The 10,542-nt window shown below is 41.8% G+C and overlaps 1 protein-coding gene across 1 annotated transcript; it reads right to left on the reverse strand.

Annotated features, from left to right (window-relative positions):
• Nucleotides 1-2,152: 2,152 nt before the first annotated feature.
• LOC115736117 (oligopeptide transporter 1-like) lies at nt 2,153-5,390 on the reverse strand. Its single transcript, XM_030667637.2, has 7 exons — nt 5,260-5,390; nt 4,630-5,075; nt 4,449-4,546; nt 3,755-4,327; nt 3,384-3,651; nt 3,114-3,296; nt 2,153-3,016 (listed from the first exon to the last, which is right to left on the reverse strand). Exons 1-7 carry the CDS (start codon nt 5,324-5,326, stop codon nt 2,393-2,395), a joined length of 2,259 nt encoding a protein of 752 aa, XP_030523497.1. The 5' UTR covers nt 5,327-5,390; the 3' UTR covers nt 2,153-2,392.
• Nucleotides 5,391-10,542: the final 5,152 nt, after the last annotated feature.

The following is a 10,542-nucleotide window of genomic DNA, read 5'->3' on the forward strand; positions in this document are numbered from 1 at the left end:
ATCTAATTCTCGCAGAAAAGAAATCACGGCCAAGTGCAGGACACCAATTATGACGCAGGCCATACAAACTATCCAACCACTTGTTGTCATCCAAGTTCCACTCTTGACCCATAGCTACCCAAGTATTCTCCATTTCACGTTCGGATTCGTAATGATATAGAAGCTTTTACCAATATTTATCACGAAAACCTAGCTTCGCAATAAGATGCGTAGCATTTTTCGCTATATGCCATACGCATAAGCGATGATCATAATTCAACCAAAAAAAAAAAAAAAACAGTTCTAATAGCATTTGTCATGGCATGATCTTGATAAGTGAAAAAAGTGTTGGGTGCTTTATTACCCATTACCCCTGAAAAAAAAAGAATCGAAATGCTCAAACAAAAGAATCAATCATTTCATCCAACAAAAAGGCATAACCAAAGAGAACATTTTCTCAACTATGATTCAAGCTAACAAAAGGTGCACATATCATATTGTGCTTACTGTACATTAAGTGATATCAAATGCCACCACATTCTACAAAACTTGCATAGTCCATGTTGGATACACCATCAGACCGAAAGAAATTGACCAGTCTCTCTATTCCTCATCCAATTGAAATGTATAAGAAAAAATTGATTCCAATTTGATCGTAAGTAATTAACATGGTCAATAAAACTTTGACAATCCTCCAAACTAATAAGGCTCCTCCCTTTTTATTGTAAGAAATTTTGACAATCACGTAATGTAAAGTCAACACTGTCTGATCTTCTCGCTGCTACCCTAAGGTAGGAATCTGCTTCCGTAAAGCCCTTACACCAGCCCTGAGTTGCTAGACCCGGGGCGGTTGGGCGGGTCAAGTCCGGGTCTTGGCAAGGACAGAGCTTTGACGAGAGGAATGGAGAGGCGAGAGCGAGAGGATGAAGGTGGAGTTGGGGAAGGAGCGTTCTGGCAAAGAGCAAAATTACGATTTTTGGTCGTTCTCTTTTGTCCGAAAGGAGAAGGTGGATTGAAGGAGGAGAGAGAGGAGCTGGGCGGCCATTTCAAAATTTTTTTTTTTCACAAAGCTGCTGTGCATTTATGATTCGCAAGGTATTTTATTTAATTACCATACTTTGCCACGTGTCAAACCATGAGTAGTCAAGTCCACCACTGACGTGGCGCTTTGACACCAATGAATATTTTCTTATGCCGAGACGAAGGATATATTCAAGGAGCGTTAGAATATTTTGCTGTTAGAGTGCCGTCAAATGAGGAAGTGGGGCTAGACCAAATGATGTAGCTGTAGAAGACGGGGTTTCTTGGGATTGTACTGATTCAGGCGCGGTTGATTTCCGCCGGAGCGTTTAGGAGTTCAAGAATCAGAAGTGGTTGAATTCGTAGAAATGTGGACATTTCAAATGCTCTAATTGACATGTATGTAAACTGAGAATGCTTGAAGGATGGTCATGACATGAGTTTTTTAATAGTACAGGGTAATGACCGATTGTATTATGAGAATTGTTCTAAAAGCTTTGGCTATCAGATGAAAGTATGGTTTAATATTTGATCGGAGCAATCTTTTTTTTTTTTTTTTTTTTTGGTCCATCACATGTGTGCAGACACTTGAGCTTCGCAGACATGGGCTCCAAGTTTTTCCCACGAACGACTAGAGATTACCAAGTAGTTCCGAAAATCGAGCGCTGTGGTTGTATGGTTGATCTCTTTGCGAGAGCAGGGCTCCTTCAAATTACACGCTCATGAACTTCACAAGAACAATGAACCTTTCTGAAGTAGCAAACAAGACAAGTTTGGAAGTTGACAGAGATCTCAACGAGGAGAAGATGGCTGTCTGTCAGAAGCATACTCAAGCAAATGAGGTTGTGATGATATGCTTCTGATATTTCGGTAATCTTCCGGGCGCGGAGGAGGATGAGAAGGAGATGGAGATTTTTTTTTTTTTTTTTTGTCAGCCAGATATTAGCACTAGTCTGTGATCAATTTACAGAGAAACTGGAACCATGTTTAGGATCATGTTTTATCTTTGCATTTATGAAAACTAGCCGACAGCTTTGAAGTTCATATCAGACCATTGCTGGTACAGAAGAGGCGATTGGGCGAGACCGGTTCTGATCACATCAATTAAATTTGGTATCATTCAATTGAAAGAAAACTTTGTAACATAACAATCTTGTGTAAATAGGTCTTTTGACCAAGCCTTAAATGCGAAATTTGATGTCAAATTTACAATCAGTTTCGAGGTTCCCCAACGAGCAAATGTTTGTCAACTAGAGCTGTTCCATCTTCTCCAACATGTTTGGCTTCCCGAACCCTAAATATGGACATCATCATCATCATCATCATCATCATCATCACCCGAGGGAACATTGACAGTCTTTAAAACATTTACATAGCATTCCCCACCCGGACATTATCTTATGAGCGGACAGCCCTTCTTCACGACTCCAGGGGCTGTAGGGCAAGAAGCCAACGGGCAATGATCGTCGTTCATAAGTCCCCACCATTGCGGGCCGCTAATATCTTGCTGTTGGAGGGAGAAATAGAGCAGCACTCCCAGGAAGGCGACGCCGGCATCCAGACCAGCAGATAGGATGTAGTTGTACCGAGCCCACCACCCCTTGAACCTTTTGTAGATGTAGAAGTTGAAGAACATCCCAACCGCACCCCAAGTCAGATAGTGCACGGCTTTTGCTGGTGGCATGCTCTGTGTAGCTCCTAGGATGATTGGCAGGTTTATGTACTGGATCCACTTCTGGTTGGGGAATTTTCGCGACAGGTACCAGAAGGGCACCGGAGCAAGGAATCCGACAAGGAAGAACCAGTTCATCTCCGGGTAGATCCCGAGCGGTCCGAACATTCGGAGCGGCCCGACCACTCCCCAGATGATGGAAGCGTTGTAGAAGACATCGTCTCCAGGGCATGTCCAAGGGCTTCCCTCCGGTAGGAGGTCTGTGTTGCAAATGTTGTCTATGCTGCTGAGAAGCCACCATGCCGTCGAGAAGTACACACTTGACGCAACAAGAGTCCCCACCAACTGCAGCATGGGAAAATTCACAACAATCTCACATGAGTCTCGGTTCGAAAGCATGCCGATCCATTCGAAAGTTTTTCGAATTGTGTGGTAATATTACCTGAACGACGAACATTGATTTGGGAGGGACCTTCATGTAGTGACCTAACTTGAAGTCCGACAGAAACGTGAGAGCTTGGGTCATGCTGATGTACCCGTACGTCTTGAATGCTACATTAGCGAGAGGCTTCCCCGGATACATATACCCTATGACCAACTCCGTGATCACGTTCAACCCCGGCGCCTGCAGAAAATGCAATTCACCGTTGAGAAATTGCTTCTATCGACTAGAACTTTCGTGTTGCCTATATATATGTATTATATGGATTACCGTGTTTGTCGTGGCGGCGATGATCCCAATAGGTAAAGTGAAGAAAAATGCCATCGCGCACGCGAGCAGAACTCCCCACCACGGCAACTGGAGCTGGTGGTTGAAACCTTCGCACGCCCACAGAGCGAGCGCCACCATTGCGACCAAGATTATGTGAAACCACCACTGAGGCACGGCTTCATAGTTCTCCTTCATGATCCTTGTGTGCACATCTCCAAATTGACCATGCAATGTTTCTGTTGTCTTCTTCCACATCTTCACTATCGTTCTGACCAAGCAAATTTCGTTAGCACAGAATCCGCTTTCAGGGAGTGGACAAACTGAAAAAACAAGAAGAAGAGTCACGACAAGAAAGAACCGAAGAAGCTTACTTTCCGTGGAAAAGGGCGACATGCGAAATCGTAGCTGACAAGGTTGCGAAGCTCAACCCATAAGTGACGGCAAACATGACGCTCAGGTAAAGTTTGCTATAACCATTATAGGCCTCCATGTCGATGTCGAAAGTCTGGGCATTGAGGATCCGAGTAATGTTGTAGTTGTCGCCGGTCGAGTCGAAAGTATGGGAGGATACGATGGGGAACCGTTTGGCTTCGTATGTATTGGTCCAATACAGGATGGGGAGAGCAACATAGACCATCAAGAAGAAACCGACAAGGACGTTGACGATGGCGAAGCCTGGGTAGGCCAAGGGGCTGCCCAAGAATCCGGCGACCGTGGACCAGTCGAGGCCGAACGAGCCCAAGCCGAGGCCGTGGAGGCCGGAGCCGATTTGCTGGGCCGTGATCGACTTCGTCCATATCAAGCAAACAATGGAGATGGCAGATATCGAAGGGACAAAGTAGGCTGGAATCAGATAATAACCAAAGCTTGCTATGAAGATCATTATGAAGAATTGGAGCCTTGTATGTCCTCCCTTGGGTCTCTTTTCCTTCTCATGCAAAGCGCTGGATGTTACCCAAGTTGGTAATTGCAAACAAAAAACAAAAGTCAACGTTATATTCCAAGGAGAATGGAAGCTGAAGATTTCGAATTGTGAAAGAAAAAAAGGACGAGAAAAGAAAGTACCTGAAGAGCGAGACCTGTACGAGGTTTGAGGGCCACCACATGTAGGGAGAGTCCACCAGGTATTTTCTGAACAAGCCGGCCCAGCCATACCCAAGCATCTGAAGTGTACACGATGATAGCTTTATCGACCCATCTCATATCATGATTCAAGATGAAAATCAGGATCTTTGCAAGGACATACCTGAGTAGTCTGTGACAGCATGAAGGCCGCGATGATATGGAGACCCTTGTGATAGAAAGCCTTGACCATCGTGACTATGTGCACTGCATAGACTCCGCCCGCCCCCGAGTTCGCGAATATGGTGATCAGGACATGTTCTTTCAGATTGAAAGGTCCCGGGTTCAACGAGAAGGACCATTTCGTGAAGGGGACCTGGATCTGCCTCGAAGGGAGCGTCGCAGCCATCAGTTTTCCTACGGGAAGCGCCACAATCTGTACCGCAACTGAGGAGATGTAGATCTGGTTCGAACGGTAGCCGAAGAATTGGTTCACGAAGGCCAGGGCAACGCAAGAGAATAGTCCAAGGACCCATGTCCTGAACGTCAAGGCGGGCAGCGACGGGTCGTCCTCGGTCGAAACAGTGAGGCGCACCTCCTCAATCGGGCAGTCATTGTAATCATCGGTTCCTGCACGGTAAGCCATCGAATCCAATCACAAAACCAGAACAAGAGCTCTCTGTTTTCCTCCTCTGTTCTCATTCCTTCATATACCAAACTGGTGAATGGTTCAGTCGTCGGAAATTCGACCGGAAAAAAGGGGAAAAAGAGCACAAAGGAATGCCACACGGCGATGGCGAGAGAAAAAGCTTACGAGAGACTTCGATGGAGGATTGCAGGTTTTCAGGAGACTTTGAACCATTCGCCTCAAAACCTGCCATCTTCTCCCTCTCTCTCTGCCCTGCCCTCTGTTTGAATGGGGGAAGCCTGTGGTATACCACTCTCAGGAGCCGTATTTATGCAAGAACCGACTCTGAGGATTCACTAAATATAATCTTCTACCAACCGCTTTTCAAGGCTGAATCTTCCCGCTCTTACCTAATTATAGAACCAGCACCAGAGACGCAATGGTACTGAATCCTCGGACTCCCTATATTTGTAATTCGTGTACCAAAGGGCAGTTTCGCGTCATTGTTCATTCCGTACGAGGGTCGTGTCCACTTTCCTTCCTTACCTGGAGAGGCAGTAAGAATCTCGGTTTAGCCAGTGAAGATCATAACAACGAGCTTTGGTGGATGATTCTCCATCCCTCAACGTACAAAACGGGTGAATGTTTCCCGTCCTAGAGGCCACATTCATTTCTAGGAATTTAAGGTTTCGTGAAGAGGGCGATTGCCGATTGGAAACAGGCTGGGATCGTTCTCGACTTGCCCGAATTCACGGGATTGATCGAGCTGTCGTAGCTTGAAATTTAAGGAAACCTTGCAACTTTCTTTCGTACAGGAGTGATTTGGTTGGCATGCAAGCATCAGTGACCATATAGTATTACTTGCATAATACCGAATTCATGTTCAACCCTTACAAAAGAGGAACTTTTGCATGAAAAAAAGTTCTTGAAATGTGGTTCAAGCTGCCACAGTATCCACTTAATTTGAATCTTCCTAATTAGATCTTATCACTAAAGTTAGTGGTCATTAAACTCAGGTATTTAATAGCTTTTCCATCAATTGAAAAAAAAAATCTTAGTTGTGGTTATTAAATGTTTTGGTCATTCATTTCTTTAAAATTATGAGCCATCTTTTATTAGTGAATTTTCAATTATACAAGCATAACCAATTACAAACATAGTAATCGAATTGAGCTTTAATAGAAGGTTATCAATAGAGCTCATGCATTAGGGTGCATTTCATCAAGGGAGAATTACTAAAAAAAGTCATAAACATATTGCAATTGTGCCAATTCGGTCCTAAACCTTGTCCTTTTTTTTTTCAATTGAATCTAAAATCTTTTGCATTTTTGTCAATTCAATTCGTCCGGCCAATTGTGGTTGGAAATTGTTGATGTGGCACGGCCGGCGCCGACTCAATAATTGGCCGATTGGAAGTAGAAGGAAAAAAAAAATATATATATATATATGTGTATATTAAAATGTCCATATCACCGATTTCCCTATAGAAATCTAGCGAGGCCGACCCTCGCGCTGGCAAGGGCAGCCTTGACGGGCGTTGCCGAGTGTCACTTGGGTTGACACTAGGGCCTCGGCGATCGCCCTCGCCCCGGTGAGGCCGACCATCCCCCGTGGTGGCGAGGGTGGTCCCCATTGGCCATGGGTGTGCTGGTCACAGGAGGAAAGAGGAGGAAAAAAAAAGGAAAAAAAGAAATAAAAAATTAGAAAAATTGAAAATTATTAAAATGTTATTAAAAAAAATCAACATCAACGCTAGTCGTGCCACGTAAACCGATCAATATCCACTTCACCAATATCCTGCCAAAATTAGCCGGAACGACTAAATTGGCTCTAGGTCAAAAGGTAAGAACTAAATTGGTACCAATTCAATAAGTTTAGGAATTTTTTGATATTTTCCCATAATTTTTACCAAGAAAGACAGCTAAGCTGGATTTGAAATCTCTCTTTAGCCAAATATCTTTGAATTCTTGATATTTTACGATAATAGAAGGAGTCACTTCTGCATGAAGATATTTTAATATCTATTTAGCTATTAGTAATATGCGAGTGAAATCCATGCGTAACAAAGCTGTAATTGACACGATTACATAGGCTACTATGTCTATTTAAGACTTTTATTTTAGAGTGAAGCAATACAATAATTTAAAATAGGTTAACAATTAGACGTCACTTGAGAAAGTCAATTAATATCCCACATTTATGCATGAGCTCGTACAATTTATGTACGTGCCATGGTCGATCTTCTATAATCATATAAAATGTATAAGATATGTGAAGCTATTTGTAAATGTGGAATAAATCCAATCATGATAAAAGGAAGGCCTATTAGGTAATAGGTATGGTCAGAGCTTTGAAGTTGACGTATCTCGAAATCTGCATGAAACGATCGAAAGTATGAGGAAAATGATCGGACAAGAAATGCAACGGTCACGAGAATGTCCGGACAAGCGGTTTTTTCTTCGATGAAGGTGGTCGGGTCATCCAAAAAGAACGAACGGAGGCTTGTGAGGCCCTCGCCGGCGACACCCCTGTTGGCCATTAAAAGGGGCTTGCAGGCCCTTGTTGGCCACAACAAGGACGTGTGAGCTCTCGCTCAGGTCTGGCGAGGCAGCGCAACCATCATTCACCCCAGACGAGGGCTGGCGAGGGCATCAAGTCCTCACGTGTGCAAGTGACCTCGGTCAGCCACAATCGAAACTACAGACCGGCTATGAAAAACAACAAAAAAAGAAAAAGAAAAAGAAAAAGAAAAAGATTAGAAAAAATTTAAAAGCAATGCAGAAATTATCCATGTTAGTGCTAAAAATGTCACGTAAAATAGCCGACATCCACATGTCGGCGTTCGGGCCAAAATTGACCGAAAGGATTATATTGATAAATTGTCAAAAGGTTAATAATTGAATTGTAAAATTAAAAAATTTATGACTAAATTGGCATTTGTACAATAGATTTTAATTTTTTTTTTTATAATTTTCTCCAAACGAAAAAGGCCGAGATAGATAATAAGATTGTATCGAAAGAGAAGGTCACAATATGCACTATGTGGTTTGATTAGAGGTTCGATTGTATCGAATGACAAGGTCACAATATTCACTATATGACATGGTTAAAAGTTTATCCTTTTTCATCTTCGATTAGTGATGGATTGAGTACATGTGGAAGAAGCAAGTCTACCCTCGCATCTGACTGCGATAATATAGCCATATTATATGGTATTACATAGTGGTAATAACCATTCACATTATGGAAAATGTCTTCTATAAGCATCTTTTATAGCGCTTACAAACTCGTCTAGCTTTTTTTTTTTTTTTTAACTTATCTATGATTAGTTTAAATCAGGAATAATTGTCCAAAAATCCTAGATCTATTGCACTTTTGCTAATTCAATCATAAATCTTTTAACTTTGTCAATTGAGTCCTAAATATTTTTACATTTGTCAATTGAGTCCATCTAGCCATTTTTGACCGGGCATAGCCTATGTGGATGACAATCGTCATATATGATACGGCCGGCGCTGATATGGATAACATATAATATGCCATTCTTTTGCTCGTGCTATAGTGTAATATTTTTAAAGACCCAGTGAATCTTTCCTTAGTAGCGTGGACGTATATCCTTTTTTAGAGGAAAAAAAAAAGCAAGAGAAATCGTGTCCATATTCACGTGCAAATACAGCTTGAGGTACTTTCACTTCCCTTAATCATCTCTATGAGCAATGACTATCTTCATTTTGATGATTGCAATGCTTACGCATTAAGTTTAAATAAGCTTATCCTAGCTTCAAGCACGGTAGGAATCTCCATCAAGTTGTTTTCTACTAATAGTTTGTGCAAGTGAGACTAATTCGTTTTTATATTCCACTTGATAATGTTTTCGATATGACTCGAAGGATTCCTTTAATCATGCTACATAATGAAAGACTACTAGATTTTAGTATTAGGTTACTCTGTTAACATATGAACACTAGATCAATTGCTTTTCCAATCTACGAGGATCTCGCACCGTCATGTTTCATGGCACGATTTCCTCGAATGAAAATGGGAAAACATGTCTTAGAGGGAAATGCGACAGTATTATTATGGGCGGTACAATCTCAATCGTAAATTCATACACCATCACCACGCGTTTTGTATAAAACACTCATTAATTAGAAGATTGCGTAGTGAGAAATAATTGATAGTACTATCGGACTAGCAGCTTCCCAACTTAAACATGCACCCTCCTCTCCTTTCTAAGATTTAGCGCAAAAATGAAGAGATGATAGGATCATGGACATATCCTTCTTCAATTTGATTAATTTTTCGTAGATCCACCCACCATCACCGCGTATTTTCCATAAAACACTAATTGATTAGGAAATCATGTGGTTAGAAATAACCGATAATCTTGTTTGACTAGCAACTTCCCAACTTAAACATGCACCCTCCTCTCCTTTGTAAGATTTAGCGCCAAAATGAAGATAAAACGTTGGCTCTCATGATCGGTTCATGGATGTATCCTTTCAATTTGATTAATGTTTCGTTCTTTAGAACAAGATCGGGAATTGATTGTAGCTTTAGAGAAGTGCACACGCCCAAAAATCGGGTCATATTCTATCACTAAATGAGGAAAGTTGACAAATCATTCTGGTTTATATCACAATTAATCAATGCTTTTGTATTCATCAAATATTATCCATAATCTCGCGAGACTCTTCATTCACGTGTTCCTCCTATCTTGGAGGATTTTAATGGGCATACTAAAGGGTGAAAATATTTAATTAGGGAGCAAATGAGAATCGAAAAGATTTGAATTTATGATCTTCATATTAGACTTTATGAGATCGCTATTAATTATTTAAAAATTTAAGTTGTTTGATAAAAATATGTTTTAATAATTAATTTTTCAATCAATATTGTAAAGCGAATCCCTTTCGAGACGAAAAGAATCTCGAAACATGCATGTTCTTTTCCCCTTTTTTTATACTTATCCATTGTCTTGGCTATTATAAAAGTTAAAAGACTGATTTGATTTTGGTGGCATAGAGATGGCGTAAACTTTAAGACTGAAAGATAAGATGGTGGGCTGTTGTGGACGACAATTCTCATCTTCAGTTCCTTGCTCGCGGAAGTCCTCCTAGGATAAGATTCTCGAGTTTGGATTTCCGCCGCGCCTGTAAGTTTTTTGATCAGATCCAATCCCATGACGTGCCAACGAGCGGTTGCTCTCTACTCCGACGACGATGGGGATGGGCAGCCGAATGATACAATTGGCCAATTTTGGCGTTTTGTTCGGTTTCTCTGTCCCTCCCCATTCTACTCTGGGGATGTGACTCGTCGACCGTGTCCGGGACCTCCCCACCATTTCTTCTGCATTGGTAGGTCCCCGCAGCAGTCCTTTTCATTGCACTCTTTGAAAAATAAACAAAACCCTAATCCCCCATATATATCAAGTGTGTGTGTGTGTGTGTTAGAGAGAGAGAGAGAGAG

This window comes from Rhodamnia argentea, chromosome 2 (genome assembly GCF_020921035.1).
Source record: "Rhodamnia argentea isolate NSW1041297 chromosome 2, ASM2092103v1, whole genome shotgun sequence".
Taxonomy (NCBI): domain Eukaryota; kingdom Viridiplantae; phylum Streptophyta; class Magnoliopsida; order Myrtales; family Myrtaceae; genus Rhodamnia; species Rhodamnia argentea.